The following is an 18,278-nucleotide window of genomic DNA, read 5'->3' on the forward strand; positions in this document are numbered from 1 at the left end:
AAAGGGCGGGTGGCGGGGCCGGCTGGCATGCTGCGCGCGGTGCGAGGGGGGCGCGCGTTGTGGGGGGGCTCCGGGAAGGGCAGCGGGGGGGCGAAGCTGGGCCGCACCCTGCGCACCGCCACCCCGCAGCGCTCCGACATCTTCCGCGGTGAGATGAGGGCTCTGGGGCTGGGGGCAGCGGGAGGAAACGCGGGTGTGGATGTGATGGAGATGTGCGGAGGGAAAAGGGGCCAGGGAGGGGGTAAAGGTCACTCGGTGGGGTCGCAGGGGGTGCAGAGGGGATTCGGCGGGGTTCTGGGGGGATCCGGATGGATCGTGAATTGGCAGAGGGGTGGTGAATGGGAACGTGGGGGGTCGTCGGGGTGTGCCGTGGTGTGCGGAGGGGACTGGGAGGTCTGGGGGGTCCAGGAGACCTCGGTTGGTTGGGTGAGGCCCTGGGAGGGGGACCTGCAGTACTCAGTGTGACTTTGGGGGGGGAGGAGGGTCTTAGAGTCACCTGGGAGGCTGTTCTAAGTGGAGTTAGGAGGATCTCCTGGCTGCATCCCTCTCTATTCCCACAGAGCTGGGGCTGAGGCTGTCCCGCCTGGGGCAGACGCTGCGGAGCCAGCTGCCAGAGTCAGAGGGGGCCTGGAACCCATTGCACTCCCACCAGAACTGCCCCCCACCCCCAGAGCGAGCAGATGTGGTGGTGGCAGGGGGGGGCGTGCTGGGCTGGTCGGTTGCCTACTGGCTGAAGACACTGGAGAACAGGCGGAATGGCATGCGGGTGGTGGTGGTGGAGCGAGACCCCACGGTGAGACCCAGAAGATGGGGAAGGTCGGGCAGGGACACACCACCCTCAACACCCCTCTGCCTCCACCACCCCTCTCCTTTCCCCCCCACAGTATTCCCAGGCTTCCACTGTGCTGTCTGTGGGGGGCATCCGGCAGCAGTTCTCCCTGCCTGAAAACATCCGCCTGTCTCTGCAATCTGCCGCCTTTCTCCGCACTATCAACGTGAGTTTGGGCAATGGCAGCACTGTGGGAGGGTGTCTCAGTGAGGAGTCTCATTCTTACCCCTTCCTTACTGTGCTGTCCCCCCTCAGGAACACCTGTGGGTGCCCAACGAGCCCCCCATCGACATTCAGTTCCAGCCCTCGGGATACCTCTTCTTGGCGTCTGAGCATGGCGCTGCCACTCTGGAGGCTGGCGTCAAGGTGCAGAGGTGATATGGCCACCCCTGACCCCCATTAAAAGGGACACTGGGGACACCCCTGTTCAGTGACACTGTTTGTCTCCAGGGAAGAGGGCGCCAAGGTGGTCCTGCTGTCCCCTAGTCAGCTGAAGGCCAAGTTTCCATGGATAAACACAGAGAATGTGGCCGTGGCGTCCTACGGTAGGGGACGTGCTGTTGATGGGGATGCTGCTGTCCCTGTGTGTCACCATGTGTGTCATTATGTCTGTCCACAGGGCTGGAGAACGAGGGCTGGTTTGACCCTTGGTCCCTCCTCAACGCCTTCCGAAGGAAAGCCATGTCCCTGGGCGTCTACAGCTGCGTCGGGGAGGTGACATGTGAGTCCTGGGCGCGGTGACACCACCACTGCAGACACCGGGACAACCTCACCCACCCTACAACTTCCAGCTTTTGTGGTGGACACCGCAGACAACACACCAGGCATGCTGCAGGGCGTTGGCCGTGTGAAATATGTTAATGTGAGTGTGCCCCAGTGCCAGCGTGTTCGGCTGTCACCATGCTGTGGGACCATTTGGGAGCCCGTCCTCAATGTCCCAGGTGCGCCTTCCCGACAGCCCGGAGCAGCAGCCCGTCTCCTGTGCCATCGTGGTGCTCGCCGCCGGCGCCTGGACTGGGAAACTGCTGGACTCGGCCACGGCCGGGCTGCGGGGCAGCCTCGCGTTGAGCCCCCTCCCCATAGAGCCCCGCAAGAGGTCGGGGCTGGGACTGAGTTTGGGCACTTTGAGCCCCCATTTCTGCGCCATGGGGTGGGACACGGCGACGTCCCCACAGGTACGTGTATGTGTGGCACTGCCCTGGCGGGCCGGGCCTGGAGACGCCATTCGTCATTGACTCTTCGGGAGCCTATTTCCGGCGCGAAGGCATTGCTGGCAACTACCTGGGGAGCATGAGCCCACCAGAGGTGCGTGCCCAAGGGTCGCAGTGTTGCGGGGACCCCCGAGGTGTCCACAGTGGTCACCGCCTGTCGCCACGCAGGGCCGTGAGCCGGACGCAGGAAACCTGGAGGTGGATCACGACTTCTTCCAGGAGGAGGTGTGGCCGCGGCTGGCGCACCGCGTGCCGGCCTTCCAGACACTGAAGGTACGGTGCCCTCCACCCTCCATCCCACGCATTTGGGCTCCACGCTGCCGTGATGCAGCCCTACAATGCCAAGCAGGTGAAGAGCGCGTGGGCCGGCTACTACGACTACAACACCTTCGACCAGAACGGAGTGCTGGGCTCACACCCGCAGCTGCGGAACGTCTTTGTGCTGGCGGGGTTCAGCGGGCACGGCCTGCAGCAGTCCCCTGCTGCTGGGAAGGCGGCTGCTGAGCTGCTGCTGCACGGCTCCTGCATGGCTGTGGATGTCAGCAGGCTGGCGCCTGGGCGGCTGTGGGGCAGTGAGCCTCTGCTGGAGGCGGCCATCGTCTGAGCGGGAGCACCACAGTGTGGGTGCTGGGGGTGGGGGCCAGTGCTGCTATGGTAATAAAGGGATGTGGCAGCTGTCTGTGAGTGAAGGGAGTCATGTTTCCAACTGGATCCCCCCCGGGATCCTTTTGTACACACCGTGTCCTATAACCTAAGATGCCACTTGCCCCCGTCAGAATCACAGAATGGCCAGGGTTGGAAGGAACCTCAAGGATGAATCTCCAACATCCCTCATCACAGGCAGGGCCACCAACCTCCACGTCTAATACCAGCCCAGGCTGCCCAGAGCCCCATCAACCTGGCCTTGAACCTGGCCATCCCCCTGCAGGGATGGATGGGGCATCCACAGCCTCTCTGGCAGCTGTTCCAGCACCTCACCACTCTCACAGCAAAGAAGTTCCCCCTGATATCCAGCCTCAATCTCCCCTCCCTCAACTTCAAACCATTTCCCCTTGTCCTGCTGTTATCTCCCCTTTCCAAGAGCTGATTCCCCTCCTGTCTGTAGGCTCCCGTTAGGTCCTGGAAGGCTGCAATGCGGTCACCCCACAGCCTTCTCTTCTCCAGGCTGAACAAGCCCAGCTCTCGGCCTGTCAATGCGCTCCAGTCACGAGGCTCCTCTCCCGCAGCTCCCTGTCTTTCTCGCGCTGGGGCTCCGCAGCTGGACGCAGTGCCGCACGCGGCGCCTCGCACCATTCCCGCTCCATTTCCCAGCTCTCCCCGCTCCCATTCCTTACCGCGCTCCCGTTCACGGTCCCCTTACTTTAGCGCCCCCTAGCGGCAGCGCCTGCGCGGTGAAGGGCGGCGCTGCTCACTGCGCTCGCGCGATACCTGCGCGCTGTGCGGCTGCGCGTGGCGCATGCGCGGATCGCGGCGGCCGGGGCGGCGCGAGCCGGGTGTGTTTGCGGCGCGGCTCCGGCCCGGCGGCCCCGAGGTGAGGCTGGGCGCTGGGCGCTGCGCGGCGAACCGAGGAGCCGGGCCGCGGGGCAGAGCTGCGGGGCGCCCTTCGGGTCCGGTCGGTGCCTGAGCCGGGAGCGGCCGCGCTCGGCGTCCTGGGGCGCGGAGCGCCGTTCGGAACCCCGCCCCGGCTGCCCGCAGCGCGGCCGTGTGCCGGAGCCGCTCTGCTGCGAGCAGCTGCGGTTTGCGAGGCGTTCGTGTCGGTGGGCGATCCGCCGCCGCAGGGCCGTGCTGTGCCGCGCCCGGCTCTGCGCTTCCCCCGGCGCGGCTCGCGGGCTGTGACCGGCTGTGAGCTCCGTGCTCTGACCCGCGCTGTGTGTCCCCGCAGGCTCCATCCGTTTCCCATCCCTCCATGATGAGAGAGGCTTGGGTCCGGCTTTTCCCCTCTCCCTGTAGTTGATGGTGTTGGAAGCAGAGGTGATGCTGGAGGCGAGATGGCAGACAGCGTGAAAACCTTCCTTCATGACCTCGTCAGGGTGAGTCCCTGCGCTCCGGGGCTGCTCCTGCTGCGGGGCGCTGGGTCCTCCTGCCCCTGCGCTCTGGAAGTGGGTTACGAGATTGGAATGGGGCTCCAGATATATTTAGATTAAAGGCATCTTCAGAAATCACGTCAATGTGATGGAAAACGCCATCAGAATTTAAAAAAAAAATCATTTTTAGCTTCTTAGAGTGGTGCTGTGCCCCACATCCCAGGTGGGATCCACTTCATCCCAGCTGTGGGTTATGTCCCAAAGGGCAAACTGAACTGTCACAGATTCCTTCGGGCAGGAGTGACCCTTGTAGCCTTGCAGGCATTTTATGGTGACGCTTTGCCTGAACTCAGTGCTCCCTGTCTCACTTGGCTCTCCCAAGTGTTGATGTCAGACTGAAAACACTCTTGGCGTGACGCTAACAAGTAACTTGTTTTTGGTAAGTTGTTGTTTAAGAGAGCAAAGGTCTGTGGTGCCCTGGCCACAACTCCAAGCAGAAGAACCGGTGTCATTCTGTGATGCCTTCATGCCATCTGTAAGAGGTGGCTGCAGCAGCATGTAATTACTCTCCACCTCACCACGAGCAGCAGCTTGCAATGCACTTTGTCAGATTCATGGCGCCAAAATTCATGCTGCTGGGTCAGGGGGGAGAGGTGCAGCGATGTTTCTGGGGCTGTCTGACCTGTCCCTGCGTGCAGGCAGTGTGACTTGGAGCCATGGTGATGTGCTCAGCCAGCGCTGCAGCAGAAAGAGGCTGCGCAGCAGCCACCCAGACCAGCTGCAGCACATCTGTCATTAAAAGAAAGAAATGGCACTGGAAATCATTTCAGGCGCTCCCCAGAGGTTTGCACGGACGTGGCTGATGTGAGAGTGTTTCTGAGACAAGGACAGATGGTTTTATTTGTGGAGGAATAAGAATCGAGCTCGTACAGTGAGGCCACATGGACTTTGCACATTCTGAGTATTCTGTATAATTGCGTTTTATTGGCCTTAGAACTGCTGGCAGGGGAAGAAGTGCATTGTGCCAGGCAGAAGAAATGGGCTGTGAGAGATCTCCGTGGCTTTTGCCAGGGTTATAAATAGAGGAGATTTATGAGGCATCACACCTTTTAAAAAAAGAAGGGGAAAAAAGAAAAAGGCTTTCCAGTGCTGTTCCTAAAGATGCTGGAACGTGTGATGTGGGTCACCAGGCCGTGGAAAGGAGCGTTACTGATCCAAATCTTGGCTTTGGCTTGGCCTCCCAGCTGGGAGCAGGGCTGGCCTTCACCCGTCTGTGGGAATGGGTTGATGCACATGAGGTCTGTTCCCTCATTTCTGCCCCCAGTTCTCTTCCCTGCTTACCTGAGGGTTGGCCAACCTCGCGCGGAGCGTGGGATGGGTGAAGGCAGTGCTGCTGCAAATCCACCTTCATGCAGGAAGGAGGAGCTTGGGGAGGTTGTATTCATTCTTTGGAAGATGAAAATCCAGGAAGTGTTGTGCAAGGAGCAGCTGGCATCAAACACAGCTGTTTTTAAGATGGGGTTTGGTTTATCTTTCATCTCTCTTGCTTTTTCTGAGCATCGCTAATATTTCTTGGAGAGAGAAGCTTTATTTCTGGGTTGCTTTATCTTGACGTGTCACAGCATTGCTGTCCTGGCAGTGCTTCTGCTTCCTTGTGCTGTTAGCTCTGCATTCTGCAGTGATGTTACATCTCTGCTACTGGGCTGGCAGCTCTTCCCAGGCAGGAGAGCTGCTAGAGCAGCAACCAAATCTGCATTTGTGCATCTGCTGGTGTGCATTTGTGTCCTTCCCATACGGGGAGCAGCCGGTCAGCCACGTCCCACCCCCTGCTCTGGCCATGGCTGACGTGCTGTCCTCGTGTCCGCAGGGAATCAAGGATTCCATCTGGGGCATCTGCACCATCTCCAAGCTGGATGCCCGGATCCAGCAGAAAAGGGAAGAGCAGAAGCGGAGGAGAGCGAACAGCGCGCTCGCCCAGCGGAGGTTTCACATGGAGGAGAGGAAGCAAGAGAAGTGAGTATGGAGCTTATGAGTCACAGCTCAGGTAATTCGCTTGTCTTTGAGTCTCTGAGAGCGAGGGGGGAGAACCAGAGCAGAGCTCTGTGCAGAGCTTTGAGGGGCCCGACGGATTGCAAGTCACAGGGATTTGGCAGCGCGGGTGCCGAATTCTCTTTCATGCCCACTGTATCACAGCAGTCTGGCTGAAGGGAAGTTAAGTGAGGTTTATGAACAAAGTCATTACTTCTGCCTGCACCTGTGAAAACCTCCATAAAACTGGGTCAGATCTGCATCCTGAGTGTCACTGCAAGCTGATCTTCTGACGTGTTTGCCAGTAGTCTGCAGCAGAAATGCAGCTTATAAACCCAGCTGTGCCAACGTGCAGAGCCAGCAGGGATGAAAACCGTGACGTGAAGCACCTTGCATTCTGCAGTGGAACTGTGGGCCTTTCATGATAAGAGAGGAAATCAGGCTTTATGCTGTTTGAGGATGGAGACTATGTGGGCTCTTTATTGTGGGTCTGTGCCCTGCAGTGTGAAGCCAGAAGAATGTGGAGTTCTGAGTTTGCCTTTTCCTGGATGCTGGCGCTCCTGCCATGATTAAAGGTGGTTGCTGCTGGGGATGCTGATGGGATCAGAAAGTAACTGTTCTGCTTGGAGCATGCATCTCAGATCCCAGTTACACATTTGGGGCAGATGAAGGATATTTTTTTCTGCAGCCATCGATATCAGCTGCAGCTGCTAAGGCTGGGAATGCCTGAATTACATCCATGTGGGAGCAAACCAGCATCTGTTCTTGTGCCTGACTCCCAAACCACGCAGAAACGTTTCTCCCCTCTCCTAATCGCCGTTGGGCGACAGCACTGCTCGGTGCAGTGATGTTTGGTTGGGAATTTGCCTTTCAAGATGTATTTGCAGATTATTTTGCCTGCTTTGGTGGTGGTTTAACCTTGTCTAAAGATGATGGCAGGGTCCTGCTGCGTGTCTGTGCTGGGATTTCTTGCAGAATTCCAGCACTCAGATAAAATCAGCGGTGCTGCTGGTGCTCGTTGGTTGTCGTAGAAACTTGCTGAGGTGTCCAAAATGTGAGACTGAAACAGTTGCTGTTTGTCCACGCTCAGGAGCAAAGTGTCCCTCATGCACATCTGTCCTGTTGCTTTCCAGCGAGCCCCGGATCGTGAGCCGGATATTTCAGTGCTGTGCCTGGAATGGAGGTGTTTTCTGGGTAAGTGGATGTTTGGGGAGCTTTCCACGTTCAAATGCTGTGATGTGCTGCAGTGCTTGTGAGCTTTCAGCAGGGCTTGGCTGCCCCGCAGTTGAGAGGCTGTGGGAGCAGAGGGAATCCTTACATCTCCCAGTGCCAGCACTGTCCTTAAAAGGAGGTGGTGCAGGACTGAAGTGACAGAGTAACTTGAGAACAGTTTGTGTCAAAACCTGCTGATTTTACGGGTCTTTCAGGCTGTGCTTTTCCTGCACATTCAAGCCTTGCAGTCAGGGATGTTGTTTACCAAAATGGATGTTGGTATCTCAAGACATTGCCTCAGCTCTGACCTTACCATGACTGTGAATAAGTTTGATTAGACTGCTGGTTAATGGAGCACATGCTTTGCAATCTACTGCATCACCAACTTCATTTTTCCATTAGGCTGTGGCAGAGTATGAGGAGTCAGGGTAGAAACATTAAACTTAATCACAGATGTTGGCTGTATTTAATGGATGGATCGACGCCCTTGTAATGGTGTGAATGGAGCGGGCAGAGGCCCTGCCTGCAGATCAGCAGTGACAGCCTTCAGATCAGCTGTGTGCACGTTACTGTTTGAAACTGAGCCATTTAGCTGCCAAATAGGAAGCTGTGTGCTGGCCCCATGGTGCAGCTTTGGGGCCACGGTGGCAGCAGAAGGGCTGTGGTGCCTTCGGGGGGTTTGTGCTGGAGGTTTATTAGGTGTGTTGGGATTTCACCGCGCCAGGTGGCAGAATGGAGCACAAGAAGCAAATGTGCAAAGCCTCACCAGAACCCTTGTTTCTCTTTCCCTGCAGCTTAGTCTCTTCTTGTTCTACCGAGTGTTTATACCTGTGCTTCAGTCGGTCACAGCTCAGATCATCGGTGAGTGCTCTCCTGTCTGTGTATTAAGGGGCACGGAGTAGTGAGGCAAGGCTGTGATTAATTGTTCAGTAGAAAATCAGACAGATGGGTAATCAGGCTGGAAGGGTTGGCAACAGTCTTTGAACTCTCGTTGTGTCGGGGATCTAGCCCACGTGTTTTGCTACTGAACACCCGTGGTTGTCAATAGATACAAATATTTTTGCAAATAAGTGCAGTGCAAGTGGGTGGAAATGTGCCTTTAAGGGAGAAATGCTAAGGTTGGAGCACTTTACTCAAGCACTACAATGAGAATGTCGCTGTACCAGGGCGGTTTAACACGGACCTGTGGGGTTGTGCTGTGAAATGAGGAGGTTCCTGACGTGCTGCTTTCTGCCCGTCTTCCAAAGGTGACCCTTCCTTACACGGCGATGTCTGGTCTTGGCTGGAGTTCATTCTCACCTCCATTTTCAGTGCCCTCTGGGTCCTTCCCCTGTTTGTGCTCAGTAAGGTCGTCAATGCCATCTGGTTTCAGGTAGGAAGGTGGACTCATGCAAATGATGGGCGATTTCTGTGTTAAAGCTTAATTGGTCAGGAGGAAATGGGCGGGACACCCTGCGGCCCCTCTTGGTGACGACATGGGGTGGCATTTTGGGTGCAGATAAAACACAGCACGTCGAGCCCAGAAGTGGCACAGGCTGCGTGTTTGAACCACCTTGGCAGCCCTGCGTAGGTGTGGGGCAAACTTCCAGGATTGGACAATCTGGAATCCCGTCCTGCAAAGCAGCTGGGGCTGTTCGTAGGGGTGAGCGCAGCTGAGCAGCGCGGTCTGTTGGTGAGCTGTTCGTCCTTCCCCTTCCCTCCCGTGCAGGACATTGCAGATCTCGCATTCGAGGTTTCTGGCAGAAAGCCTCACCCCTTCCCCAGCGTCAGTAAAATCATTGCCGACATGCTGTTCAACCTCCTGCTGCAGGCGCTGTTCCTCATCCAGGTGAGATCCCAGCGCTGAGGGCCGGGCGCACGGCTGCCGTGCTGAGCAGCCCTCCCTCACCGGCCCTCTTCTTCCGCAGGGGATGATTGTGAGTCTGTTCCCCATCGACGTCGTCGGCCAGCTGATCAGCCTCCTGCACATGTCCCTGCTCTATTCTCTCTACTGTTTTGAGTACCGCTGGTTTAACAAAGGTGGGTGCTGCCTCCTGCAGAGCGGCCTCTGTGCCCGCGTGCTGCCGGCAGGGCTGATGGCAGGGCAGGTGTGCAGCTGTGCACGTGGCAGAGAAGCGAGCAAAGCTCTTGGCAGTTCTGCAGCAGCTGACAGGAGCCACTTTGCTGGCCGTTGCTCTTCGTTCTGATGCTACTCTATGAGTTTGTTTTCTGTTTGCTCTTTAAGACAGCAATCCAAAGTATTCCCGTGTTCTTTGAAGAAGGCTGGAAATAAAAAGCGCTTCTTGTTCTGTTCATCGTTTTCCTCTACAAGTAGTGAAGGTCTTTCCCCAGCATGCCAACTCAGTGGGTTTCTTTGGGGCTTTGTTCTCACTAGGAATTGAAATGCACCAACGGTTGTCCAACATTGAGAGAAACTGGCCCTATTACTTTGGATTTGGCTTACCACTGGCTTTCCTCACTGCAATGCAGTCCTCCTATATCATCAGGTGAGTCTTCAGGGGGTCAGATTGCTCTCTGGGGGGAGCAGGACACATTAATGCCCCTTTCCCAACTTCTACCCTCCTTTACATCAGAGATGTGTACCCTTATCCACAGCACCACCCGTCACAGAGAACTTTCAGCAAACCCTTTTCTTTTTCCTTCCAGTGGCTGCCTCTTTTCCATCCTTTTCCCTCTGTTCATCATCAGCGCCAACGAAGCGAAGACACCTGGCAAAACGTAGTAAGTAGAGGCTTGGGGATGCTCCGTGGTGGTGTTCGATCGGGGACAGACGTGCTAAACAGAAGCAGCACAGGGAGAGCAGGCTTCCAGCTGGGTTGGTGAGGTGGAAATAGCAGGGCTGAGCTTTCCGTACCTGTTAGACTCCCCCTGTCCATAAAGGCATGACAAATGCTGTGAGGGCTGAAGGGGGCTTTTCGGACACAGGGTGCCATGTTGGTGTGGCATCAGGGAGAGCCCAAACTACAAACTCACAGCCTCTCTTCCCTTCCAGCCACTTCCAGCTCCGTCTCTTCTCCCTGGTGGTTTTCCTCAGCAACAGACTCTTCCACAAGACCGTTTACCTTCAGTCCACCCTGAGCAGCGCCTCTGCAGACAGGCTGCTCTCTCCCCAGCCGTCTCCTGCCAAACACAAGCCTGCTCCGGGGCACTGAACCACAGCCCAAAGGGGGGACATGATGCAGGCCGGGCCTCAGCTGCTAGAAACCTCCTGGGGAAATGCAGGACCCAGCATGCGAGGCACTCGCGTGTTTTCCCACCACCAAAAGCCCCCCTGGGTGTTTCCATGTCCCCCACTGTGAGCATGCAGGTGGAGAGTTTGGGAGAAGTGTGGATTTTTAACACCTTTGTCAGATACAAGAAGCCAGGTTCCCTGTGCTTGTTTTATAGCATGTTCCCAGCCCTTCCCTTGGACTGTTTTGTACTTCCTTCCTGTGCCATCTCCCTCCCTTCAGATGAGTGCTTTGTGGCCCCTGTTCTGCCCTAGCTTTGTGGGTAACCTGTGCTGTGTCTCCCTGTACCGTTGTCCTTTGTATGTTGTAACTCAGGTCGGGGTTTTTGTAGTCCTGCTGTGCTGAGCAGCTCCCAAGGGCTGTCAGCCCAGGGGGGGCAGCTCGGCCTCCCCGCCCCGCAGTGACCAGCTCTGGTCCCCAGTTGCGGACAGCCCCATGACAAGTGCCACCTTCCAGGGCTCAGTACGGGAGGGCACCGTCCTGCAGAGAGGGAGCCAGCTCCACGCCATGGCCACCAAACGCTCGGGGTTTTTACATCTCTGAAATTGCAAAGGGAAATTGCTTAAACAAGGTCAGGAACCGAAATGGAAACTTGGGAAATGCATTAAATCTGGGGTTGGGTATGAGGTTTTTTTGGGTTTTCGTGCATTTTTCATTTCTATTGTGGCCATTAAGCTACCTGTGAGCAGCACCTGGCTGGGCGTTTTCCATGGACACAGGGATGCATCACCGCAGTGGCTCCACACACTGTTCTGCTGTACCCAGAGCAGGGCTGTTGGTTTTCGGTTGTAGCGGTGGCCGCGCTGCTTTGTCCACGTGTGTGGGTGTGGCTCTGTGCGCGGTCCGTCCCGCAGTGCGTTCCAGATGCACAGCGCTGCCTCTCCACTGCCCCGTGGTTTTTCACAACAGGGGTCAGGCTTTGGAGAAACAAACTTGTTCTCGAGTATTTTCACACTGAAATGTTAAATGAAAAAAAAAAAAAATCGAGTTTCAGCCATCCCGCATGCAGCAGTTTATTTGGCGCGGCCGTTCTCGGGTTCTTCTCGGGGTGAATTCGGGACAAATCTGCCCTGCCTCAGCTCCGCCTCGGGGTGCGGGCCCGGCGCTCCCACGTGGCGTCCCCCGCGTGGCGCGCACCGCCCGCTTCCGGGCACGTGACCGGCCGCGCCCCGCCCTCGGGGCTCCGAGCCCGGACGGACACGTCACTGCTCGCTCTCAAGCGGCCCCGCCCTCCGCACGCTCCGCCAATCGGAAGGCTCCGTACAAATCCCGCCCCCCGCGTTGTGCTGAATGAGCGGCGGCGTCGCTCGAGTGGCGTCGCATCGGACCAATGGGAAGCCGGCGGAGCGGTGAGGCGGGCCGGGGCGGCTGCGCGGGGCGGATGGCCGGGGCGGCGGGGCCGAGAGCGGCGCCCGGGTGAGGGCGGGGGGCGGCGGGGGAGCGGGGCGGGACGGGACGGGACGGCCGGGCCCGAAGGGCTGAGAGCCGTTTTGGCGTTGGGCCGCGCCGTGCCAGGCCTGAGCGGTGAGGAGCGCGGCCCGGGAGCTGCGGGATGGCGGGGCTGGGAGCCGAGCTGAGAGGCGGCGCGGGGCGCGGGGTGCTGAGCGCGGGGTGCTGAGCTCTGAGCACGGGCCGCGCCGTTACGGGGCGACGGGCTGCGGGGCGGCGGGCGGCGCGGGGCTGCGGGACAGCCGGGCACCGGCTGCCGTGGGGGCTACCGCGGCCTGCAGGGCTCGCAGGGCGGCGGGGCAGCGCTGAGCCTTCCTGCCCCGCACCGCGCTGCGCTCCGCCCTTTTATCGCCGTTCTGCCCTTATCGCTGCTCTGCCCCCATCGCTGCTGACCGTTACCCCGAGGCCCAGAAATACTCACGCGCAGATTTGTTTCTGTGTCACTGTAGATGGCTGGAGGTCAGAATCGCTGCTCAGTCACAAAATGGTTTTCAGGTGCACTCTGCTATTTCTAAATCTCAGCCTGGCCAAATAAGCTCCCACGTGGCCTTTTAACTCGCAGATACGGACTGCGGCTTTATCAGCCCGCTCTGGACCAGGGCTACAGCAGTTTGGGTTCTTTTGTTTTTCCGATCTGAGTGGGCAGAAAGCATCTCTAAAAATTCAGGGTGTTTCCAGAGAATGAAGCCGTTAATCCCTGCCTGCAGTTTCACTTCCTTGGTGCCTGACATCAGGTTTTCACTGTTTTTTCCTCCACCCAAGGAGGTCAGGTCAAACAGCTGCAGCACGCAGCGCCACAAGAGCTGCCTGTGCAGATCTGTGTTAGCAAACCTCTGCCCTGTGTGCATTGCGGAGCAGCAGTTTGGAACCTCTGTGGGTTTGTTGTGCATCTCCTATAGCTTGACCAAGGAAAACCAGCCTTGGTTCTTTAGCTGCTGAAAGCTTAGGGTTATTTTGTTTCGCACACAGAGAAACAGACAGGTCAGCCCCAAAGAAGTTCTGCTCTCTGTGAAAGAAGTTGAAGCCTCAGCCAAGATTTGGGCCGACTGATCAGGTGAGGCTCTGGGGTTCAAGGGGCAGAAGGGAGGCAGCAGATGCACGGCAGGGGCCCGGCCCCACTCCCTGACAATCTCCATTTCTCATTTTTAGGTTTTCAGGTGTCTGTTTCCCTGCCTTTGATGTGACAATGACCAAGCTGGGGTTCCTTCGGCTCTCCTATGAGAAGCAGGACACGCTGCTCAAGCTCCTCATCCTGTCCATGGCAGCTGTGCTGTGTAAGTCTGCAGGACCCCAGGAACTGCCACTGCTCCTCCTTCAGTTCTTTCTTAGGTCACCAAGCTCCCATCTGTCCTTAAAGTGTGACCCACGTGCACCCTGCTATTCATTCAGTGCTGTTTCCTTTGGAAACTCATTCTTCTTTTCTTTGTGTTTACAGCTTTCTCCACAAGACTCTTTTCTGTCTTAAGATTTGAAAGTGTCATCCATGAATTTGACCCGTAAGTGTCTTCCCCTCGTCCTGTGGGTTTCCCTCTTTGGGATGATGGATGTTGGGTGCTGTTTGCAGGGCTGTTTGCTCTCAGCAGTCTGTGAGCAGCTGTCCAACCTGTGTCTGAGCTCAGAGGTGCTCATGTTGCTGCAGGTACTTTAACTACCGCACAACCCGCTTCCTGGCAGAGGAAGGCTTCTACAAATTCCACAACTGGTTTGATGACCGAGCCTGGTACCCCTTGGGCAGGATTATTGGTGGAACCATTTATCCAGGTAGGCCAGCAGGCTTTGGCTGTGCTAGAACGAGCTTTGTGCAATGCAGGGCTGCCAGGGCGTGGATTTGGGACAGCAGCAGCTCCCGTCCATTCCGTCCTTCCCACCTTTTTGGCTGCCCTGCTCCAATTGCAACCCGCTGATGGTGCCACGTCCATCCTGCAGGGCTGATGATCACTTCAGCAGCCATCTACCACGTGCTGCACTTCTTCCACATCACCATCGACATCCGGAACGTCTGCGTCTTCCTGGCACCCCTCTTCTCTTCCTTCACCACCATTGTGACTTACCACCTCACCAAAGAGCTCAAGGTACAGGGAGGACCATGTCAGCGTTAGGTTTTATTCCTTTGAGGCATCGCTGTGCACGCAGGGCTGTGATCTGATGGTTCTCTTGCCCTCTGGCTGTGCTCCCCAGGATGCAGGCGCAGGGCTCCTCGCTGCTGCCATGATTGCAGTTGTGCCTGGGTACATCTCACGTTCTGTTGCTGGATCCTACGATAACGAAGGTGAGTTTGTAGCACTCAGAACAGGGAAATCTTTAGGAAGCCAGGTTCCTCTCCCCTCTATGGGCCGTGGGGGACCACATAAGGAATCACTGCTGCACTAAAGGTTAGCTGGTGAAGCCAGAAACCACGTTGCCTCCTAAGTATTACCATATTTCAGTCCTGCAATCTGATATGGAACTGTTTTCCTACTGTTCATACAAGGCGCTGTTCTTTCTGGTGGAGCAGCAGCAAGATAGGCAGATTTCTATGTATGTGTTTTTTAATGCAGTCAGACATTCTGATGTATGTTGACGTTGGGGTTCGCTGACATCCAGGGTGATGTGAGCTTGCTCTGACCTCGCTGTGTCTCCCCACCCAGGTATTGCCATTTTCTGCATGCTGCTAACTTACTACATGTGGATCAAGGCTGTGAAAACTGGCTCTATCTATTGGGCAGCGATGTGTGCTCTTGCCTATTTCTACATGGTGAGCATTCCTTGTCCTGGCACCCAGGTGTCTGATAAATCTGGGCTTCTGGCAGCCGGGGCTGTTCAGTGCCCTTTTTGGGGAGAGCACGTGATCCCAGGAGAACAGAACTTGCTGCTGGACCCCACCGTGCAGCCTGTCCAGCCCTGGAATTGGTGTTTGTCATTTTTCTCTTCCCAGGTCTCCTCGTGGGGTGGCTATGTGTTCCTGATCAACTTGATCCCACTGCACGTCCTTGTGCTGATGCTGACTGGCCGCTTCTCACACAGGATCTATGTTGCCTACTGCACTGTGTACTGCCTGGGGACGATCCTCTCGATGCAGATCTCCTTTGTTGGCTTCCAGGTGAGGCCTTCGAGCACTGCTTGTCTGTCAAGAAATCTTGGAAGTTCCATTTTCCATGAAGGAACCGCTCACACCAGCACACATCTCCATGCAGCAGGAAACGTAGTTGGTGTCTTCAAGAGAAGCAGTTGTCTCTTTCTCACCTTTAGTGTCCTGGTCTGGGGAATACAGGTTTTGTGGACTTGGGAACTTCGTCGGGAGGAGAGCTGACAGCAAGGAGGGCTCTCAGAGTTCATTTTTCATGTGCATTCCTATCAGAATTGAGGCTGATTAGCAATTAGTCATGTCCACAGGGAGGAAATGGCTTCCTACGACTTCAGCAAGTCATGACTTCAGCACTGATTTCGCTGAGGTCTGTTTTTGCAGTGACTCAGCTGCTCTTTCCTTCTGTCTGATCACACTCTCCCCTGCTTGCAGCCTGTCCTCTCCTCAGAACACATGGCTGCCCTGGGCGTCTTTGGCTTGTGCCAGATCCATGCCTTTGTGGACTACCTCCGCAGCAAGCTGAACCCACAGCAGTTCGAAGTCCTCTTCAGGAGCGTCATCTCCCTGGTTGGCTTCGTCCTGCTGACAGTCGGGGCTGTGCTGATGCTCACAGGTAGTTCAATGAGTGGTGCTGCCATTCGTGGTGATGTTGCTGAGCACATTTCACCGCTGGCTTCGTCTCTTTGCAGTGCTTTGAATCATAGAATCACAGAATCATTACACTTAGAAAAGACTTTTCAGATCACCAAGTCCAACCCCAGCCCACCCATTAACCCCCCCGAAGGGCACACCTTTTGTCAGTCATGGTTTCTGCATTAATGCTTGCACCATGTGGATTAGGTTGGGGAGAAATCTTCTTTAGTGTAAAATCACACTTAATTTCCTTTTTAAAATAAGAGTTTTGAGTAATGGAGATGTTAAGTGAGGTGCAGGATTGCTCATTCAGCTTTGCACGTTTCCCTTAGGACAGAACCTGTTGGCATTGCTAGCTGTGATGCTGATTTTCTCCTCTCTGCTAGGGAAAATCTCCCCATGGACGGGTCGTTTCTACTCCCTGCTGGATCCTTCTTATGCCAAGAACAACATTCCCATCATTGCCTCTGTCTCAGAGCACCAGCCCACCACCTGGTCCTCCTATTACTTTGACCTGCAGCTCCTCGTGTTCATGTTCCCAGGTGAGCCCAGCCTGGTTGCAGCCGGACCCTCAGGTGGTCTCTGGGTTGTTACATCCCTGCAGTGTGCTGCATGTCTCCACCAGGTGGATTTTCTTTCAGGCTGAGGGGAATCTCACCTGTTTCTCTTTCCCCTTTGCAGTTGGTCTCTATTACTGCTTCAGCAATCTCTCAGACGCCCGCATTTTTATCATCATGTACGGTGTGACCTCCATGTACTTCTCTGCTGTGATGGTGAGGGCTGCTCGGGTTGGTGCACTGTTGTGGGACTGAGCAGGACACAAGCAGGATGATGAGATGATCTTAACGAGGCTGACTTTTTTTTCTGAGCTTGTGGGTAACGGCTTTAAACTAAGGGGGTCCGTTTAGGTTAGATGTTAGGAAGTTCTTCACCCAGAGGGCGGTGGGACCCTGGCGCTGCCGCTCAGAGGAGTGGGTGCCCCATCCCTGGAGGTGCCCGAGGCCAGGCTGCGTGGCTCTGCCCAGCTCCCTGCCCTGCAGGCTCTGATGGCCGTGCCGTTGCCCGCAGGTGCGGCTGATGCTGGTGCTGGCCCCAGTGATGTGCATCCTCTCCGGCATCGGCGTGTCTCAGGTGTTGTCCACCTACATGAAGAACCTGGACATCAGCCGGCCGGACAAGAAGAGCAAGAAGCAGCAAGACTCCACCTACCCCATCAAAAATGAAGTGAGTGCTGGGCAGCTCGTGGCTGCGGGGAAGAGGAGAGTCGTTGCTTTTCCTGCTGGGGAGGGGAGGGAGGTGGGAGTGCTCTCTCCCCTCCTGCAGCGACACCTGTTTGCACCCCCAGGTTGCCAGCGGCATGATCCTGGTGATGGCTTTCTTCCTCATCACCTACACCTTTCACTCCACCTGGGTGACCAGCGAGGCGTACTCCTCGCCCTCCATCGTGCTGTCAGCGCGCGGCGGGGACGGCAGCAGGATCATCTTCGATGACTTCAGGGAGGCTTACTACTGGCTGCGGCACAACACGCCGGAGGTAACGGCGCTCCGAGCCCGGCGCGTGCCGGCGCCCCTCTGAGCGCTGACAGCCCGCGTTTGGCTGCAGGACGCCAAGGTGATGTCCTGGTGGGACTACGGCTACCAGATCACCGCCATGGCCAACCGCACCATCCTGGTGGACAACAACACCTGGAACAACACCCACATCTCCCGCGTTGGGCAGGTAGGTGCTCCCACCCCTCGCCCGCGGCTCGGAGCGCTGCGGCGCCTCACAGCCGGGTCCCCCGCAGGCGATGGCCTCGACGGAGGAGAAAGCCTACGAGATCATGCGGGAGCTGGACGTGAGCTACGTGCTGGTGATATTCGGCGGCCTCACCGGCTACTCGTCGGACGGTAAGAGCCCCCGGCACCCTGCGTGCCCCCCGCGCGCCCGCCGCTCACCGTCCATCTTTTGCAGACATCAATAAGTTCCTGTGGATGGTGCGCATCGGCGGCAGCACGGACACGGGCCGGCACATCAAGGAGCACGACTACTACACGCCGACCGGCGAGTTCCGCGTCGACCGCGAGGGCTCCCCGGTGCTGCTCAACTGCCTGATGTACAAGATGTGCTACTATCGCTTCGGGCAGGTCTACACCGAGGCCAGTGCGTGTCCCGTGCCGCGCCGCCGCGTCCCAGCAGCCGTGGGGCCGTGGTGGCACAGCGCTGCTTTGTGTCCCCGCAGAGCGGCCGCCGGGCTACGACCGCGTGCGCAACGCTGAGATCGGGAACAAGGACTTTGAGCTGGACGTGCTGGAGGAGGCGTACACCACAGAGCACTGGCTGGTCCGGATATACAAAGTACGAGGGCGGCGTGAGCCCCAGCTCTGGAGGCGCCCCGCGCCGCCCGCCGTTACCACAGGTTTCCTCTCTTGCAGGTGAAGGATTTGGACAACCGCGGCTTGTCGCGGACGTAGAGCCCTGCGCTGCCCAGCCTTGGCCTGTGAAGCAGAAATATTATTTTTGGATTTTCTGTTTTTCTGGGGGTTGTTTTTGTTGTTGTCGTTGTCGTTTTGGTTCTTTTTTTTTTTTTTTTTTTTTATACCATTCATGAGTGCAGG

At 56.8% G+C, this 18,278-nt stretch overlaps 3 protein-coding genes across 7 annotated transcripts; all 3 read left to right on the plus strand.

The window, feature by feature from the left end:
• Window positions 1–12: 12 nt before the first annotated feature.
• FOXRED1 (FAD dependent oxidoreductase domain containing 1) lies at window positions 13–2,719 on the plus strand. Of its 2 annotated transcripts, XM_052697113.1 has the most exons (11): window positions 13–148; window positions 561–793; window positions 885–995; window positions 1,085–1,203; window positions 1,280–1,374; window positions 1,449–1,550; window positions 1,621–1,691; window positions 1,771–1,925; window positions 2,005–2,134; window positions 2,209–2,313; window positions 2,390–2,719. In XM_052697113.1, the coding sequence occupies exons 1-11, from the start codon at window positions 28–30 to the stop codon at window positions 2,642–2,644; spliced, it is 1,497 nt and encodes a 498-aa protein (XP_052553073.1). In that variant the 5' UTR covers window positions 13–27; the 3' UTR covers window positions 2,645–2,719. The 2 variants fall into 2 exon arrangements, with proteins under 2 accessions (XP_052553073.1, XP_052553074.1); XM_052697114.1 differs by lacking the exon at window positions 13–148 and having other exon boundaries at window positions 634–793; window positions 1,261–1,374.
• Window positions 2,720–3,475: 756 nt separating this feature from the next.
• EI24 (EI24 autophagy associated transmembrane protein) lies at window positions 3,476–11,531 on the plus strand. 2 transcript variants are annotated; one of them, XM_052697130.1, is made up of 11 exons: window positions 3,476–3,571; window positions 3,923–4,070; window positions 5,932–6,077; window positions 7,226–7,286; window positions 8,099–8,165; window positions 8,552–8,676; window positions 9,013–9,132; window positions 9,212–9,323; window positions 9,679–9,790; window positions 9,951–10,025; window positions 10,297–11,531. In XM_052697130.1, the coding sequence occupies exons 2-11, from the start codon at window positions 4,029–4,031 to the stop codon at window positions 10,454–10,456; spliced, it is 1,020 nt and encodes a 339-aa protein (XP_052553090.1). In that variant the 5' UTR covers window positions 3,476–3,571; window positions 3,923–4,028; the 3' UTR covers window positions 10,457–11,531. The 2 variants fall into 2 exon arrangements, with proteins under 2 accessions (XP_052553090.1, XP_052553088.1); XM_052697128.1 differs by lacking the exon at window positions 3,476–3,571 and having other exon boundaries at window positions 3,948–4,070; window positions 7,183–7,286.
• Window positions 11,532–11,863: 332 nt separating this feature from the next.
• Window positions 11,864–18,259, plus strand: STT3A (STT3 oligosaccharyltransferase complex catalytic subunit A). 3 transcript variants are annotated; one of them, XM_052697099.1, is made up of 19 exons: window positions 11,864–11,883; window positions 12,953–13,037; window positions 13,133–13,257; window positions 13,419–13,479; window positions 13,623–13,744; window positions 13,910–14,055; window positions 14,162–14,252; window positions 14,611–14,717; window positions 14,898–15,062; window positions 15,480–15,660; window positions 16,067–16,222; window positions 16,362–16,453; window positions 16,749–16,904; window positions 17,026–17,214; window positions 17,284–17,400; window positions 17,468–17,570; window positions 17,635–17,823; window positions 17,903–18,018; window positions 18,096–18,259. In XM_052697099.1, the coding sequence occupies exons 3-19, from the start codon at window positions 13,170–13,172 to the stop codon at window positions 18,132–18,134; spliced, it is 2,118 nt and encodes a 705-aa protein (XP_052553059.1). In that variant the 5' UTR covers window positions 11,864–11,883; window positions 12,953–13,037; window positions 13,133–13,169; the 3' UTR covers window positions 18,135–18,259. The 3 variants fall into 3 exon arrangements, with proteins under 3 accessions (XP_052553059.1, XP_052553057.1, XP_052553058.1); XM_052697097.1 differs by having other exon boundaries at window positions 11,874–11,950; XM_052697098.1 differs by lacking the exon at window positions 11,864–11,883 and adding an exon at window positions 11,965–12,058.
• The last annotated feature ends 19 nt before the right edge of the window (window positions 18,260–18,278 follow it).

The sequence above is a fragment of the Tympanuchus pallidicinctus genome, unplaced genomic scaffold, assembly GCF_026119805.1.
Source record: "Tympanuchus pallidicinctus isolate F22 unplaced genomic scaffold, pur_lepc_1.0 scaffold30, whole genome shotgun sequence".
Taxonomy (NCBI): domain Eukaryota; kingdom Metazoa; phylum Chordata; class Aves; order Galliformes; family Phasianidae; genus Tympanuchus; species Tympanuchus pallidicinctus.

Excerpts from the sequence above, each read along its gene's own strand:
- FOXRED1 (XM_052697113.1), top strand. The coding sequence starts at position 28 with ATGCTGCGCGCGGTGCGAGGGGGGCGCGCGTTGTGGGGGGGCTCCGGG. Across the intron at positions 1,692-1,770 it reads GCCGTGTGAAATATGTTAAT|GTGCGCCTTCCCGACAGCCC; the intron begins GTGAGTGTGCCC and ends TCAATGTCCCAG. Across the intron at positions 1,926-2,004 it reads CCCATAGAGCCCCGCAAGAG|GTACGTGTATGTGTGGCACT; the intron begins GTCGGGGCTGGG and ends ACGTCCCCACAG.
- EI24 (XM_052697128.1), top strand. Across the intron at positions 6,078-7,182 it reads GAGGAGAGGAAGCAAGAGAA|GAGCAAAGTGTCCCTCATGC; the intron begins GTGAGTATGGAG and ends GTCCACGCTCAG. Across the intron at positions 9,791-9,950 it reads CAGTCCTCCTATATCATCAG|TGGCTGCCTCTTTTCCATCC; the intron begins GTGAGTCTTCAG and ends TTTTCCTTCCAG.
- STT3A (XM_052697099.1), top strand. The coding sequence starts at position 13,170 with ATGACCAAGCTGGGGTTCCTTCGGCTCTCCTATGAGAAGCAGGACACG. Across the intron at positions 16,454-16,748 it reads TGTACTTCTCTGCTGTGATG|GTGCGGCTGATGCTGGTGCT; the intron begins GTGAGGGCTGCT and ends CGTTGCCCGCAG. Across the intron at positions 16,905-17,025 it reads CCTACCCCATCAAAAATGAA|GTTGCCAGCGGCATGATCCT; the intron begins GTGAGTGCTGGG and ends TTGCACCCCCAG.